The sequence below is a fragment of the Zootoca vivipara genome, chromosome 9, assembly GCF_965207765.1.
Source record: "Zootoca vivipara chromosome 9, rZooViv2.hap1.1, whole genome shotgun sequence".
In the NCBI taxonomy this organism is placed as follows: Eukaryota; Metazoa; Chordata; class Lepidosauria; order Squamata; family Lacertidae; genus Zootoca; species Zootoca vivipara.
In genome coordinates, this window is record NC_142592.1 from 63,809,396 (window position 1) to 63,827,690 (window position 18,295).

Genomic DNA, 18,295 nt, shown 5'->3' on the forward strand with positions numbered 1-18,295 from the left:
GTTGGACTCGGGCAAATATTTGCAAGTTGGGGCACAGGTTAGGGGGTTGTGCAAACAGTGGCTTCTCCATACCGGCATCCTCTGATAATGGCTCGGCTTTGGATAGGCTCTGCTCTGCTTCCCTTTGTAGCTTTTGCCCTCTGCCTCCGGACTGAGTCACGTGCTATGGGAGAGCAGCCTGGCCATGGGATGGAGAGGGGAGAACAAGAGGGGGGGGGACATGCTGCAAAGGAGAACAGCAAAGAACAGGGGTGGCCTAGCTGGTAACATCCATGGAAGGATCTTCTAGTTAATAGACATCAGTTGGACCTGCAACAGAATGTTGCAGCGCGGGGTGCTCCCCTGTGCAAGAACCCAGCCACTCCATTCTTTCCCCCTCCCCTGCAGTAGATGGTCAACATTCAGTGGCCACTGAGCATGCTCAGTGGGGGGAGTGGGAATTCCGACTCAGACAGCCCCTAAGTGTCAAAAACCCTCTTCCTCCAGATATTTGAAGGAACCAGAAATTGCAGGTGCACCAGGGGCTGGTGGGGCCCGTAGGCAGGGAATAATAGAATCGTAGAATTGGAAGGTACCCCAAGGGTCATCTAGTCCAACCCCCTGCAATGCAGGAATCTCAGCTAAAGCATCCAGGGCAGATGGCCACCCAACCTTTGCTTAAAAATCTCCCAGGAATGGAGAGTTCACCTCCTAAGGGAGTTCATCCCCCTGTCAATCAGCTCTTACCCTCAGAACATTCTTCCTGTTCTTAGGTCAGAAACTCCTTTCTTGTAACTTGAAGCCATTGGTTCGAGTCCTACCCTCCAGAGCAGGAGAAAACAAGCTTGCTCCATCTTCCATGTGGCAGCCCTTCAAATATTTGACGACAGCATTCATATCACCTCTTAGTCCTCTCTTCTCCAGGCTAAATATACCCAGCTCCATCAACTGTTCTCTCACAAGGCTTGGTTTCCTGAACTTTCATCATGGTTGTTGTTGTTGTTGTTGTTGTTGTTGTTGTTGTTGTTGTTGTTGTTGTTGTTGTTATTTTAAAATCACCTAAAAAGTGGAAGAGAACCGGGTTATCAAAGGCAAATCTGGGTGGGGGCTCCTGTGGTTCTCCAGAGATTAGTGGACTCTAACTCCCATCAGCTCCTGCCAGCATCAACAATAGGCAAGGATGGTGGGAGTTGTGGTCTCTGGAGGGCCGCAGGTCCCTGCCCTCTGCCTTACAAGGTAGAAAAGTCCCAAGGGAAACTTAGCAAAACAACTGCCATCAGGCAAACTTATTTGTGTGTGATGGCGGTACTTACCCAGGGCACCACTAGGTGGCAGGGCGTGCTCAGTTATAGTTCAAAGGCGGGGAAAACAATTTGGCTTTCACATTTTGTACACTCCTATTTGCAAATAAAGCCATCTAGCTCCGGGTTTTGTTCACTTTGATCCCAGTACTGTATACGGCATTCCCAGAACTTGCATAAACAAACAACGCACCCTGACTCTCAAGCTCCCACACCCGTGAATCCAGAAACCTCCCCTCTATGATCTTGGCTCCAGATTCCTGAGTAAGAAATAAATAAATCTGCCAGTTTTTGTTTCTCTGCATTTGTCATTTTTCCGACCGCAAGTCCGGTTCTTCTCATTTCCACATCAGTCTGTGGGTTTGTTTGGTTTTTTAAATAATAAATGTCCTCGTGGCAAAGCACTGGCTTTTAAAAATTATTATTATTACCTGTCCTTCCCTGTAAGCTCCCAGGGCAGGTCACACATTAAAAAACAATACGTATTAAAAACCATTTAAAACAACTTTTGACTTACAACCATAAAAATAAGATGTGTCCTAAAAACACATTTTTCTCCTTTTATATACATTTGTTTATGCAATCTTGCCTAACGTAGACATTTTGCAAAGCGATTTCCCCTAATATAATGCATTCTTTCTGGTCTGTTCACTAACAGATGCATTTTATACATACTTATGCACATCTCAGGATATACTTTTTGTTTTGTTTTTTACATACGTTGCAAAATTTGAAGATGTGTGGAATTCAAAGGATGGCTCAATTTAGATTTGCATTCCTTGCTGGCATCCATCTGTCTCGGGAGACAATGGAGGAGTGTGCCATTGTCAAACTTTTGGAAGGTTGCAGCACCTGCTGTGCCTGGAGAGACCGATATGGGAGAGACATGTTTTGTTCCAGCTGGGGCAGACAAAGGCGTCCGGTTGTGCTGCTGCAGATACACCGTTGCATTTGTTCTCTCTGTGTTCCTGCCAGTGGTCATTCCTCTGGTCAGAAAGTGTGGATTAGGTAGGTTCACTTTGAACACAAACGGAATCAAATTCCTCCCCACTCCCTACTCCCGAGGAGACCTCCAGCTACACTGCTCTCTTATGTGCCGTTGCAAACGTTGCGAGTACTTTCAAGCAGAGCCATCTTTCCCATAGTGCATAGTGGTGCGTTGCACCAGGGCGCCGGCTTCTCAGGTGCGCCCCAGCAAGTAGGGGAGCTGCGCGGCTTTGCCGGCCGTCTCCCCTTTCCCTGCACGCCCGCCAGCTGCGCCCCGTCAACCATAGGGCTGGTGGGCATGCAGCTTGCCTCCCAAGCCTCCATGGGATTGCTCTCCTGCAGCGGCACAGGGGAGAGTTGCCCCCCCCATGGCAGGCAGTGCGCAGCTTCCCCCCCCTCACTATCCATGGTAATTTGGGGGAGCTGGGTAGATATTTGCACTCGGCGCTCATCTGCTAAAGACGGCCCTGCTTTCAAGCATAGCTCAGAGAACAGTTTTGTCTCCTGCACAAATCTGTTTTGAATTGGTGAATACTGCAGTCATTTTTTTAAGTTATGGGGGGAAATTACACTACAATACAGGCTATACAAAAACCAATCAAACAGACCCCCCCCCCCAAAAAAAACAGGAGCAAGAAACTTCAGCAGCAAAACATGCCACCAAATGCAAAATCTTTAGCAATCATGTTTCATGCTCCTCATACTGATTTTTTGCCACCTCCGACTGCTGTTAAGGACACCAGAACCCTCCAAGTTGGGGGTTATCTGGTCAGTTGGCAATGGTGCTCATGCAAGCCTGGGAATAAATTCACAAGAGGAATTCCTGCAGTTGCTTCCCCTGCTGGTAAGGAATTGGCTCCGAGGCAGAAATAACAGCTGGTTGCACGATTAGCCGGCAAGTCAGGACAGTGTGTGTGGGTGTGTATTCTTATTTGACCTCCGAGAGAGCTGGCAACCTCTTTTGGGCTGGCCTTGGCCCAGGACTGACCAGTTGCCAACGACTAATGTGGAAAGACAGGTGTTGGCCTAAGCAGCTCACTCTGTCGCTTTGGAGTGGAGACGTGTTCAGATCTTTCATTCTGGAGCGTGCGCGCCACTTTGCAGGGCACACCTCTCGCATCGAGCCCTGCAGACAAGCCACACGGCCGAGCATGTACCCGTTCATGTAACACGCCTGTTTGTTTTGGGCACAGGTTTGTTCCTTGGGAGCCGCCAATAAGCAGAAACAAGCTCACATCCGCATGTTCTCATTGTGAAGCGTGCAGTGCCAAACAAAACAGCCACTCGAAAGCTGTCCTTGGCTATCAAAAGGAGAGAGGGAGATGAGAGGGAGAAGAGGAAAGGCTGTAGCTCTCGGTGGCAGATCATCTGCTTTGCATGCAGAAGATCCTGGGTTCAATTCCTGGCAACTCCAGGCAGAACTAGGACAGATCCTGATCTAGAATCCTGGACAGCCTCTGCCAGTCAGTGAAGACGTTACTGAGCTGGATGGACCAACAGTCTGATTTGGTATACATTATTATTATTATTATTATTATTATTATTATTATTATTATTATTTACCACCCTTTCATCAAAAGATCTCAGGAGAGTTTGCAAGATAAAAACACGAGATAAAGCACAAATAAAACAGAAACAACAATACAAGAACCCTCCTGCCACAAACACATTTGAAAGGCTGTCGAATATTTATCAGCCAAAAGCTTGGTTGAAAAGGAAGAGCATTCTACAAACAGGGGGCCACTGCAGAAAAGGCCCTTTATCATGTGACCACGCTCCGGACCTCACATGAAGGAGGCACATTAAGAAGGGCTTCAGATGATGAAGGCAGAGTCCGGGTCGGTTTATAGGGTGGGGAGGAGGTCCTTGAGGTTCCTAAGCCATTTAAGGCAGCTTCCTATGTTTCTAGGGGAATGCGAGAATTGGTTGTCATGATACACCAGTCCTCCTCTGAGCCGACAGTGCAGAAAGCTTCCTTCCCTTCTGCCATGTTTGGTGGATGTGGAAGAAGAGAGAGGCTAGGACCTGCTGGGCTGCCACAATTAATTCCCACAGAAGGCCACCTAGTTATTTTCATGAAGATAGGCGGTGGGGCTCAGTTCTGCTGGAAGCTGTGGCCTGTAATCCCAGGGCGAAGTAAGTGATAACATAAGGTTACCAGATTTTTTTTCAAAGAATCCGGGGACGCTTTTTTTTTTTTGAAAAGAGAAAAAAAAGTTTTGTTTTGTTTTTATTAAAAAAGAAGTAATCTCTTCTGTGGTCTCCTCTGTTGCGCAGCCTTCCTCTGGGCCCATGCAGTAGGCTCAGCCACGGTGGCGGCAGCAGCAGCAGCAGCACGGCAAGGTTGGGGCGCCCCTCTTTTCCCCTCCTTCCTCTTTCTCTCTCTCCCTTCTCCTTCTCCTCTCCTCCTTCTCCCTGCATCAGCTCCGGGGCTTTCCTGGCCCCGGAGCGCCACTGGGCAGTCAGCCGGTGGCCGCGCTCTCTCGCTCCCGGCTCAATTTGGGTCGTGGGGTGGAGTCACCGGTTCCCCCAGTTGACGCACCGGGCATCCCCGGCTCCCCCTCGGCAGCGGCAGTCTCAGCAGCCCAGAGCCAGCCTGGTAGAGCAGTTGGCTCTGGATGGCTTCAGGAGCTGCTCGCTGCCGTGGCGCCCGCCATTTTGCCTTGCCAGAAGTCCCCATATGATGTGTCTTGTGCCATTGAACCAACCACGCAACATTCATTCCCTACTAATAAATCTATAACACTTAAAATATAAATCCAGGGACGTTAAATGAAATCTGGGGACATTCCGGGGACAGATTTTGTCCGGGGACAGAGTTGTCAATCCGGGGACTGTCTGGTAAGGATAACAGCACCCTTCACATGCACCAAGGCACCACCTTAGCCTTACTTTACATCAGGGGTGGCCAACTTTCAAGAGACTGCGATCTACTCACAGAGATAAAAACTGGCAGTGATCTACCCCCTTTTTGTGGGTTCAGGTCAAAGTTGTTGAGTTTTTTTAGGAAGGAAAGCCCTGTTTTGGGGGGTTCACGTAAAAGTTGTTGATCTTCTTTAGGGAAGAGAAAAGCGACGTTGAGCTTTGTTGCTTTTTTTTTTTTAAGGAAGGAAAGCCCTGTTTTGGATGGTTAAGGTCATTTTAGGGGTGCAGGGCAAAGATGTTGAGCTTTTTTTAGGGAAGCCAAAGTTTTTTAGCTTCTTTGGGGGGAGCCACTGATCTACCAGTGATCTACCACAGACATCCAGTGATCTACCGGTAGATCACGATCTACCTGTTGGACATGCCTGCTTTACATCATCCAGAGCTTTCAGCCTGATGCTGGGAGCACATAAAGAGAGCATTGGTGGATCAGGCCAGCATCTTGGTCTTACAGGGCCCAAGCAGATGTTTGAGGGAAGCCCAAAAGCAGGACATGAGCACATCTGGGACCAGGGATGAGAAAATCTGTCAATACCAGTTTCTCATTTTTTTCTAAATTCAGCTCTCCACACTTCCCCACCGGTTTTTTAAAAAGCCATCATGAAAATTCACCAGCGGCTTCGTGGTACACAAACATCTTTTTGAATTCCGCTTTGCACATCTTTGCAAGCCGTTCCCCCCGAGACGATGCACGTTCGTGTGCCATTGTCCACAATACAGTGGTGCCTCGGTTAACGAATGCCCTGCTTAACGAAATTTCCGCTTAACGAAAGGATTTTTCGAGCAGAGCTTGCTTCGCTAGACGAATGCGCTTTACGAAAAATTCGTCTAGCGAAGCGCGGTTTCCCATAGGAATGCATTGAAATTCAATTAATGCGTTCCTATGGGCAAAAAAAAATTCAAAAAAAAATTCAATGCATTCCTATGGAATTCGCTAGACGAATTTTTCGCTATAAGAAAAGACCCGTGGAACGAATTGATTTCATCTAGCGAGGCACCACTGTATAGCCATTTGTATGTATCCACTGTATATGCATTCCTGCACACATTCCTTGGCTGGAGAATCACATTGCAAAATTTGGAGAAGCGTGAATTTTGGTGGGCAGCCCGGTTTTCGGCTCGTGCGCTCTTCAGGAAAGCACAGAACAGGTGGGTTCACCTTTTAGAGGCAAACTGAATCGAATTTCTCACACACCCCTCTCTTCCCTATCTGGGACTGAGCTGAATCTGGAAGAAATGAAACCCAGAATCTTGGCCGAAGCAAGTGGAGCTCCTGAGCAACTGGACTTTATCAGGAAATCCAGCAAGATGAGCTTGTGTTTCCCTTTCTGGTAAATTAAACTTGAGCGAGGAAACCCCGGGCTTGGCTATGAACTCTGGCAAAGGGGCTGGGTCCAGGGGAGGAGAGAAGGGCGAGGCGAGCAGCCAAGCAGACTGCCGTCAGATGCTTTCCCCATCTCAGTGAGCTGCAGGCTGAGATGTGAATTCACCCAGTCCCTCTCATTTTGGGTCGTGTTTTCCACCATGATCTGGCTGGTATGGCTTTGCTGTCGTCTCTCGGCCGTTTCTGCACAGCAAGATCCCGAACTCCTAGCCAGGGACCTAGAAGAAGCTGAGATTTTGGATTACAACCTCATTGACAATGTAAGATCTTTTTAATAATAATAATAATAATAATAATAATAATAATAATAATATTGTTGTGGGTTTGTGGCCAGATTATAGGAGACTGTTAACAGGCAGGGAGCAGAATAACTGAGAAAGGGTGTGTGGAGCTCAGCTCCTGTGGCTTGAGGAGCAATCCGACATAATTTAGCAAGCAAAGCTTTTCTCTTAGCCCAGTGGGTAAAGGTTCGCTGGTTTTCTTCCTGTGTGTCCAGCTGCTGTTAAAATAAAAGGGTGGGGTAGCTGAAAATAAATTAAAAAGTGGCAAGCTTAATTAAGGAAAAGACCTTCGCAATCATCCCTTATATGCAGAGTTGGCAAGTTTAGTCCCTAAAAGGGTTCCCTTATCATATAATAAGAGTTCTATGAGAAATGCAGCTACAAATCATAGAATTGTAGTGTTAGAAGGGAACCCCGAGGATCATCTAGTCCAACCCCCTGCAATGCGGGGAATCTCAGCTAAAGAAAACCCTGACTTTGGAGGGGTGATATTTATACCTGGCAAATAAATAAAACAATATTCAAACTTAAGGTGCAGGAGGGCCCCATTCTTGAAGGCTGGATTTGACAGCCCTGCTTAAACATGAATGATGCCACCCCCGGTAGCTAAATAGAGCCTCCCTTTTCAACTGCAGTATACCTTGGTACTGAGGACAAACAACAGAGGACGTTCATCACCCGGCTTGCATGCTTCCTGTAGCCCTTTGCTTGCTCAATATAGTTTGCTTGCCTCTCAGTTTTCTTCTGTGCTGAAGGATAACTGAGATAGGATCTATTATACTGTGACAGTAAGAGCTGTTCGGCAGTGGAATTTGCTACCAAGGAGTGTGGTGGAGTCTCCTTCTTTGGAGGTCTTTAAGCAGAGGCTTGACAGGCATATGTCAAGAATGCTTTGATGGTGTTTCCTGCTTGGCAGGGGGTTGGACTGGATGGCCCTTGTGGTCTCTTCCAACTCTACGATTCTATGATTCTTTTGGGGTGGGGGGGAAGGATTGCTGTACATTGCCCTGAAACCCATCCTGATGATGGACATTTTGGAATTTCAATCAGTCTGGCTCGTCAGACTACTAGCTGCAATCCTATGCACACTTACTCGAGAGTAAGGCCCACTCAGCCTGAGGAGACTTTCTCCCAGGTAGACATAGGACTGTACTGTAAATGGACCTTCGGTCTGATTTAGGAAGGCTGTTTTTTCCATCCCCAACTCTCTCAGAAGCCAAAGTCAGAATGCTCAAATATCCCTTCATCCGTCTTGGGGTTTCACCTCGCTAGGGTTGTTTAATTTCCCAGCAAAGGGTCTGCTGGTTTCTCTTTAAGGTTTCCAGACTCAAAAGAGAGCAGGGCAATTAAAGGCACAGAAGTCCTGTCCTCTATTGAGTCTGGCAACCCTACACCTTGCCCCTTCAGACAATTCGAGGTGCTATCTCTGGAACCCACGCAGGGCCGTCACAACTATGTCGGGCGCCCTGGCGCCGTGGTGCGGAGATCGCTCCAGCGCCCCCGCTCCACCCCGTTTCTTGTCGCGGCTGGTGGGCGGGCGCAGAACGTAGCATGGCTTCCACGCGACTCTGCCGGGCCGGCGCCCTGGCCCCCCGCACCACCCAGTCTACCCCTAGAGCCGGCCCTGAACCCACAGGTTGTTTTCTCAGCTTCCGTCTCATCTTTCCCCAGATTCTCTGTGTTTTGTTTGGGATCTTGTGCAAAGCGAGAGGCGTGTTGTCCTTTACACCACAGGAACACCTAACTAAACAAGCCTAAGGAATTCACTAGGAAATCCTGGGTTGAATGGCAGGTGAGAGGCAAACACACAGAACAAAAGGAAATAGCAACTTTTACCCTGGGGGAAAAATAGCTTCAGAGTGATCTGGAGGTGAAGATGCTGGTGAGGGGAGGCAGCTGGGGAGGGGCACTTAACCCAGTGATGAGGAACCATCATGTGGTTCCTCCGGAGGCTATTGGACACCAAGTCCCATCAGCCCCAGCCAGCAAGGGCAACAGGCAAGGAATGATGGGAGTTGGAGTCCAATAGCATCTGGAAGCCCTACCTGCAGGTTGCCCACCACAGGCTTAACCCTTTCCATGCCCACTGCTTTCCCTCTGCTATTCTGCCACAGGGGCAGTTTTCAATATGTTTTACCTATGCATCTTTCATGAGGGGCCGGCTGCTTAAGGCATCCACTTACACATCACCAAAAAAGAGGGAACTGATCGCAGAAAGAAAGCATAGGTCTGTGTACATTTTGCACACCCTAATTTATATTTATCAATGCAACAGCTGTGGGTGACATCCAGCTAAAATCCAGGGTATGACATCCAAGTCATACCCTGAGCAGACCCATTGTTCTGCTTTGCCCAGCTGGCATCGAACCCATGACAGGGCCTTCTCAGTGGTGGCTCCCCATTCATGGAATGCCCTCCCTCATGAGGTGCGTCTCCCTCCCTCATTGTTGACTTTCAGGAGTGAATTCAAAAACATCCCTGCTTACCCCAGGCATTTGATGACTGCAAGATACTGCCCCTGGCAGAAAATATGATCGCATTTAACCTTCTTTTTAAAATGTTGTTAACGATATTGCAATTGATGTGTTTGCCGCCCTCAATGCCCTTGGGAGGAAGGGCGGGATACAAACTGAATAAGATATTCTATAACTGCAGTAGAAACAGAATGCACTTCACCATGGGGGGGGGGGAAGGATTGTCTCTGAGTTTGTCATCCGGTGGCTCACTATCAATGGGTAACTTCAAGGCTCCTGCTGCTTCCTTTTCTTAACGACTCATTATCATTAAACCAGCCCTGGGCCACATTCATGCATTTAAAGCATTATCATGTCACTTTAAACAGCCATGACTTCCCGCAAAGGATTCTGGGAGCTGTAGTTTGCTAAGGGTGCCAAGAAGCCCCTGGTCCCCTTACAGAGCTTTGATTCCCAGAGTTCCCTGGGAAGAAGGATTTATCGTTAAACCACTCTGGAAATGGTAGCTCTGAGAGAGAATTAAGATGTCTCTTGATGTATGCTGTTGTCAATAGGCAGGGAGTTCCAAAGTGAATAAGCTGCCCCAAGAAATGATTGATTTCTTAAAACCTCAGAGAGTGAGGGTTATGTGGCACCTGTCTCTCCCCCCTTTTTTGTAGTTCTGAAAACTTTGGGGTATTCCCCAGCATACGAATACTCCCTGGTGTGTGTGTGTGTGTGTGTGTGTGTGTGTGTGTGTGAGAGAGAGAGAGAGAGAGAGAGAGAGAGAGAGAGAGAGAGAGAGAGAGAAGGAGAGAGAAGCAATTTTGTTTACATGAGCAACAGCACTCATGCTTGGAAACTGGAAACAGAAGGAATAATGCTGGCAGTGAAGTATTAAAGGTAAAGGTAAAGGGACCCCTGACCGTTAGGTCCAGTCGTGGACGACTCTGGGGTTGCGGCACTCATCTTGCTTTACTGGTCGAGGGAGCTGGTGTACAGCTTCTGGGTCATGTAGCCAGCATGACTAAGCTAAGCCGCTTCTGGCGAACTAGAGCAGCACATGGAAATGCCATTTACCTTCCGCCGGAGTGGTACCTATTTATCTACTTGCACTTTGACGTGCTTTCGAACTGCTAGGTGGGCAGGAGCTGGGACCGAGCAACGGGAGCTCACCCCGTCGTGGGGATTTGAACCGCCGACCTTCTGATCGGCAAGCCCTAGGCTCTGAGGTTTAACCCACAGCGCCAGGGTACTGTTAATGCAACTAAAGTGTATTCATCAAAGACGAGGAACCAAAACTATGGAACTCCCTTCCACAGGATGCAATGTCAGCTACCAACCTGGATGGCTTTAAAACAGGATTAGACAGAGTCATGGAGGAAAGAGCTACTGATGGTTATTTGCCATGGTGCTTCTGAATACCAGTTGCTGGAAACCACAGGAGGGGAGAGGGCTCTTGTGTTCGAATCCTGCTCGCGGGCTTCCAACAGACATCTGGCTGGTCGCTGTGAGGAAAGGATGCTGAACTAGATGGGCCATTGGTCTGATCCTGCAGGCTCTTTTTATGTTCTTATATCCCCACCTCCAGATGTTGTTGGACTCCAACTCCCATCGTCTCCAGCCAGCCTGGTCAGTGGGGAGGGAGGATGAGAGTCGAATTCCAGCAACATCTGAAAGGCTACAGGTCAATGTGGATTGCGTGAAATAGTTTTTACAGAACTCTGTTTCCTATTTGCAATATTTTGGAATCTGGACCCAAGTTTCCCCAGCCCAGTCAAGGGGACTTTACTCCCCCGGTTTATATTCTATATTTAAGTCAGAGAAGCATTTCCAAATCCAGGGGATTTCTCTGCAATCACGACGGGTTGCAGAACTACATTTGACAGATCAGCTTAGTTGCTGGCTGGGCGGGAGGCATTGCGAAGGAATGACTTGGCTGTGGGATATATTCACGTCATTCACTTTTCCGCCCCGGGGCAGCAATAAACAAATGCCCACACTTGTTGCCAGGGGTTGTTGCGGTAGCGCTGGTTAACATCATCTGTTCCAGCGAGAGGTTTATAAAGCTGCCAGCTCGCATGCCCTTCCTGTGGGTTATTGCTTTGCAAGGACATAAATGCAATCTGCAAAATGGTCCGGCAATTGCGTTTTCTACACATCTGCTCTGCAGGGCTTGTTTCTTAGCAGAAAGTTCTACAGAATGGGCCACCGGCCAGCCAGGCATAAGCCAAATTGCTGGTGGGTTGGCCCTCTGGGGTTTTTCATTACAGAATTATTATTTTTATTTATTAATAGCATTTTATTGCATTATGCATTTATTGCATTTTAAACACAGCTTTTCCTCCAAGAAGCTCATAGTGGGTCACGTGCTTCTCCCTGCTTATTAAATCCCCACAACAACCCTGCGAGGTAGGTTAGGCTGAGAAACAGTGTCTGGCCCAAAGTCACCCAACTGAGCTTCATTTCCGAGTAGGGATTTGAACCCGGGTCTCCCAGGTCGTATCCCAACACTGTAACCACTACACAGCACTATCAGGATAACATGACAAGTGTACATTTTCACATGCACGATATCGGCTTCAAATTCTAGAAAACATTTAGATCAAGGGTGTTGTGCTTCAGCCGTGTGTGTGTGTGAATGCGGGCCCCCCGGACCACACTATATGGCCCTCAGAACCTTCCCAAGGCCACACCCATCTCTCTGGGCTACAGCCCCCATCAGCACTTCTCGGATCTCTTCTCCAGTGCATTGGTCTGGTTGCAATTGTTACTATAATTATAAAGATATTTAAATCCCACCTTTCTTCCAAGTTTGCAGTTTACAACATTTAAAAACATCATCACAGAACACAGGGTAATAAAAATAAAGTAGCTAAAAACAGCAATGGCATGTGTTCCGGAGCTGAGAAAATATCTCTTGCTTGCCTAGACTGATGATGGAGAGGTGAGCGTGACTTTTGCATGGTTGGGATGTAGCCTGCTGTACAAAGGTATCATGTTTGCTCCTTCCACTTTTGCCTCTGGTCACGACCACCCTTGGCATGCAGTCCTGGGAGGGCTGGTGTCAGGGTGGGTGTCAGGAGCAGGCCAGCAATAACTCACATGGTGCCAGTGAAGTTCTCTCTCTTTTTTCAAAGAAACAAACAACTCAGGAGTCCAGGCCTAGTAAGCACAGCAGCTCTTCTCTGCAGGCTCCTTCCAATCTGAGGCTCCTTCGTCTTGCCTGTCTTTGCTCCGCTCTCTTCATACCTCTTTGGGTTCTGGGAGACCCGGCGGAAGGGAGCTGGTCACTGCAGGAAGGGGAGACAGCCTGGCTTCCTGACCAGCCTGACTCCTTTCTGCCTCTTGGCTCCTCTCCTCTCCAACTTCTGCCTCTGATTCTGGACTGTTCTCTGCCACAGACTCTTCCTGCTCACTAAGTCCCATTGCCTCTTCAGCTTCCTCCTCTTCCTAGTCTTCTCCCTCTTCTCCCTCTGACCACTTATTGTCATCCTACCACCAATCCCCTGGCTCCAATCCTTCCTCCCTTGGGGTTCCCCAGCTGGTGTCTCCCACCATTCCTATGCTTCCAGCTAATCTATGACAGCTGACCATGAAGGAATGTGGTCAGTAGAGGGTAGTCCATTAGGGCAAATGGGTCAGTGCCCCAACAGCCTCAGGCTGTCCACACCTGCCAATCTTCTTTCTTACAACCAGTTCCGAAGGTGGCCTTGGCTGTTGGTTTCTTCCTCCTTGGTTTTCAGTGTTGCACTAGTAGAACTCAGCAGGAATGCGGATGAGGACAAAGCAAGATCTAGTCGGCTCTGCCTGCCATTGGCTCTGGCTCCCCCTACTGTTGGGCTCCCTTCCTTCTGCCCTACCAGTTCCAATAGGCACCAACCACGAATGGCGGTAGCCCTCCCCCCACCCTTCAATGAGCCAAATCGCTGGAAAGAAAATGAATGAAGGTGCCATACTTTGCACCAAAATCACTTCCATTCTGCGTCTGCAAGAGAATGGTGGAAACAGCTGCAAAGGAGATCACGTGTGTTTTGACAGTGGGGAATGCGTGACTTAGCTCCAACATCTTACAGGTAGGTAGCCGTGTTGGTCTGCTGTAGTCGAAACAAAATAAAAAGCATGCACACAGAAGCTCATACCAATGACAAACTTAGTTGGTCTCTAAGGTGCTACTGGAAGGAATTTTTTTATTTTGTTTCGACTCCAGCATCTTGGCATTCCAGCCTCCATGTAAACAGTCATAAAAATATCATTTCTGGGAGGCAAAATAGCAGATATAAATTGACAGCAAGGAAAATTGTAGGGTGGGGGATGGGAGGCAAAATATACCCTTACATTCCTGAAGTTCCTGTTCCTTTTCACCAGGGAAAGGGCTTATTGCTCACTTTTAAGAGGGGGATTCTGTAGAAACACTTTCACTGAACACTATCCTTTCTTCCTTGCCGGAACATTGCACATAATATGAGAAATTCAAATTGCATCCTTATCAGGAAGAACTTCCTGACAGTAAGCTGTTGGGAACCAACTCCTTCAGGAAGTTGTGGACTCTCCTTCCTTAGAGGTTTTTAACCAGAGGATGGATGGCCATCTGTCATGGATGCTTTAGTTGAGATTCTTGCATTGCAGGGGGTTGGACTAGATGACCCTCAGGGTCCCTTCCAACTCTACAGTTCTTTGATTCTATTATTCTAACCTCTGCTTAAAAACCACTGAGGAAGGAGAGTCCACCACCTCCCGAGGGCATCAGTTCCACAGCCCAACAGCTCTCACTGTCTAAATCCATATAATCCAATGTTCCTATATAAGTGCCTCTGTTTTGGGGCCTGCCATTAAGATCATCCTCCTAGTTACAACCTCTGAGACCCAGCAGGAGGGAGCTGAAAGGCAGTAACACCCCCTGGGTTGGCTGTAAGCAAGAAGGCAGGTAGCTGGGGGCTGGCGGAGAGCAGACTGAGGTGGTGGGGCAGCCCCCCTAGGGTTGCCATGTGTTGAAGAGCAAAAAAAAGAGGACACATTTGCAGACTTCTACTTTTAACTACCGATCTCTATATCAACTCTACCCATGAAAAAGAGGACATGTCCTTGAAAAAGAGGCCATATGGTAACCATTCAATGAATGGACCAGCCTCCATTGCTACAGTACATGTACCAGCTAAAAGCAACTGTCCAAGTTAGCTTCCTACATAGGAGGAAGCCGTCCTTCAGATCCCATTCAGGACCTTAAAGACTAAGACCAGAAAGTTGAATTGTGCTTGGAAATGGGCTGGCAATCAGCCAACTGGTTTGAGAACCGGTGAGATGCCTTCTGTTTAGCTGTTGTTGTTGTTTAGTCGTTTAGTCATGTCCTACTCTTCATGACCCCATGGACCATAGCACGCCAGGCACTCCTGTCTTGCACTGCCTCCCGCAGTTTGGTCAAACTCATGTTCGTAGCACTGTCCAAACATCTTGTCCTCTGTCGTCCCCTTCTCCTTGTGCCCTCAATCTTTCCCAACATCTCATGAGGTAGCCAAAGTATTGAAGTCTCAGCTTCACAATCTGTCCTTCCAGTGAGCCCTCAGGGCTGATTTCCTTAAGAATGGATAGGTTTGATCTTCTTGCAGTCCATGGGACTCTCAAGAGTCTCCTCCAGCACCATAATTCAAAAGCATCAATTCTTCAGCGACCAGCCTTCTTTATGGTCCAGCTCTCACTTCCATACATCACTACTGGGAAAACCATAGCTTTAACTATATGGACCTTTGTCTACAAGGTGATGTCTCTGCTTTTTAAGATGCTGTCTAGGTTTGTCATTGCTTTTCTCCCAAGAAGCAGGCGTCTTTTAATTTCGTGACTGCTGTCACCATCTGCAGTGATCAAGGAGCCCAAGAAGGTGAAATCTCTCACTGCCTCCATTTCTTCCCCTTCTATTTGCCAGGAGGTGATGGGACCAGTGGATATGATCTTGGTTTTTTTGATGTTGAGCTTCAGACCATATTTTGCGCTCTCCTCTTTCACCCTCATTAAAAGGTTCTTTAATTCCTCCACACTTTCTGCCACCAAGGTTGTGTCATCTGCATATCTGAGGTTGTTGATATTTCTTCCGGCAATCTTAATTCCGGCTTGGGATTCATCTAGTCCAGCCTTTCGCATGATGAATTCTGCATATAAGTTAAATAAGCAGGGAGACAATATACAGCCTGTATATTGTAACTGTTCAGCTAGTTACAGTTAACCGTCTTGCTGCAGTTAAAACCAGTATGGTATAGTCAGTGCTGGATTTACGTATAATCTAAACAAGCTATAGTTTAGGGCCCCACTCTCTTGGCCCCCCCCTAAAAAATTTCACTGTTAATATACTTCTTCTTAATTGTATTTCAGTTCAACAATTACCTTGACAAAATACATATTTTGTTATGTTAAAATGGCTTTAGATACCTATAGAATAGAATAGAATAGTAATTCATTCGCCAAGTACTTACATACCGTACTTGCAATTTGCTTTGGCTAATTTTACAATGTAAATGTACTTTATACAAAATATCTGTTAAATATCTTGTGTGAGGACTGGAGTGTGCAGAACACTATTTCAAGCAAAGAGGAGCCACTCCGACTGTGCCTGGAGCTTTTGCCTTGTGTCCCTGTAGTGACTTCAGAACAGGTTGAGGTGGTTGTTGGTGCCTCTGGCGCCGAGTGAATTGCTCTAGTTGATAATGCTTGACTTTGCTATAAAACTGATTCAGGTCGTTTGCCAATTTTTGACTCTCCGGAGCAGAAGAATATGTTTTCTTATATTCAGTAAAAGATGTTCTCTTATATTCAGAAATGTTCTGTAAATTCTTCCAAAGAGTAGCCGAGACAGGTTTGAGAATTGAGTCCGAATCATAGATTCGTTTTGCCACTATAATCTCCTTCGTCAGTGCGCTCCTAGCTTGGTTGTACAAATTTCTGTCTCCTTTCCTCGAACCCTCCGCTTTAGCATATCGGAGTTTCCTTGAGTTTCCTTGATTAATAAGGTGCAGATCATCTATTACGTCCCTAAATTACCATACAGCATATATTCAACACAAAGAACAGTGACAATTTGTTCTTGACAAGGGACAGCTGGACATATAAAGGGCTCTGTTACCTTCAGTAGCTTAGGGCCTCATCTAACCTAAATCTGGCCCTGGGCGTAGTGGACAATTATTATTTATTAAATTTTTATACTGCCCTCCACCCATAGATCTCCAGGACCTGGGAGACTAAGGTTCAAATCTGCACGCGGCCATGAAGCTCTCTGGGTGATCTTGGCCCAACCACTCATTCTCAATCTAACCTATCTCACAGGGTTGTGGCGAGGATAAAACAGGGAGAGCCGTGTACCCCCCCCACCTTGAGCTCCTTGGAGAAAAAAAGCGGGATATAAGTGCAATAGATAGATAGATAGATAGATAGATAGATAGATAGATAGATAAGAAAACATCTCAGAAACAACAGCTGTTCCAAGGGCAGTCCCATGTATAACAGATCAGAGGGGTCTTATCTGTATTTTACCAGCGTGTGGATCACAGTAGCACGGCTGCAACGTGACTTACAAAATTCTAAAAGGTTCCCTGCATAGCTGGCTGTGTGTGTGTGTGTTTGTGTACACTTTATGGGGATAGATTGGCTTTGCGCCAAGGCCCATGCATTCCTTTGCTTGACTGCTGCACGTTCCAGCATTCAAACCAGGACACAAACCCGGCGATAACTTGGCAATACAATCAAAATTCCATTTCGCAGCTTTGTCCTGTGAATTTGTTTGCTTTCAAGCGCACGTGTGTGTATAAATATAAGGAGAACTTGTCGGTTAGACAAGCAATCGCTCAGTACAAAACTGCCCATGACCGCAACCGTTTTATTTCTCAGTTGAAATGATTTCTTTCCTGCGCCAGGGATTGCCAGTGTGGTACCCATGAGCTCAGTGATGCCTGCAGGAAGCCTGCTAGCAAGGCTTGGGCACGAGAGTCCTCTCCCCTCCTGCATAGCTGCCAAGTTCCGGCCTGAGAAATAAGGGACTGGACCGGAAGTAGCAGACCGGAAGTGGCGCTGCCGCCATTTTGGAACTGGGTGGAGCATGCTCCTCAGAAGCTACTTTTGATGCTGCCCTGCCCTGTTCCAAAATGGCTGCCGCACCAGAAGTCGCGCTGCAGCCATTTTGGAACTGGGCAAAGCAGCATCAAAAGTCGCTTCTGAGCATGCTCCACCCAGTTCCAAAATGGCCGCCGCGCCAGAATAAACCGGGGGGGGGGGGACAAAAAAATCTGTTTTTTCAGCTGGGAACAGCTGGAAAAACGGGGGTTTCCCGGGGAATACGGGAGACTTGGCAGCTATGCCCCTCCTGTGATTTGCAGCAACTGGTATTGAGCAGCATTCAGAGCATAGACACCATGGCTAGGAGACATTGCTAGCCCTCTCCCCCATGAATTAGTCTTATCCTCTTTTAAAGGGTGGTGGCAATCCCTGCCTCCTGTGGGAGTGAGTTCCACAGTTCAACACTGGGCTGCATGAAGGACTTTCTTCTAGCTGTCCTGAATCTTCCAACATCCAGCCTCATTGGCTGTCCATGAGTCCGAGTGTTCTTAGAGAGGGAGAAAGACTGTCGCACTATTATGTCATGCATAATTTGTGCAAACTTCCATTATGTTTCGTCTTGCTCACTTTTCCTCTAAACTAAAAATTCTGAAATGGGGCAACCATCCCTTGCAGAGAAGTGCAAGAAATATTCATTCCATAGTTCAGTTGGTAGAACATGAGACTCGTAATCTTGGCAGACTCAGCTTCATTAGAAATATATAAAAATATATACAGTATATATAAAATTGTCTAGTAGCACCTAAAAAAGGTAAAGGGACCCCTGACCATTAGGTCCAGTCGTGACCAACTCTGGGGTTGCGGTGCTCATCTCGCGTTATTGCCCGAGGGAGCCGGCGTACAGCTTCCAGGTCATGTGGCCAGCATGACAAAGCCACTTCTGGCAAACCA

The 18,295-nt window shown here is 47.5% G+C and overlaps 1 protein-coding gene across 1 annotated transcript in view; it reads left to right on the forward strand.

Annotated features, from left to right (window-relative positions):
- Window positions 1-6,597: 6,597 nt before the first annotated feature.
- ITIH5 (inter-alpha-trypsin inhibitor heavy chain 5) overlaps window positions 6,598-18,295 on the forward strand; it is a 54,774-nt gene continuing 43,076 nt past the window's right edge. The window contains exon 1 of the mRNA XM_035127994.3: window positions 6,598-6,833. Within this exon, the coding sequence (XP_034983885.3) occupies window positions 6,714-6,833 (120 nt within the window). The 5' untranslated portion in view covers window positions 6,598-6,713. The remainder of the gene's footprint in view (window positions 6,834-18,295) is intronic.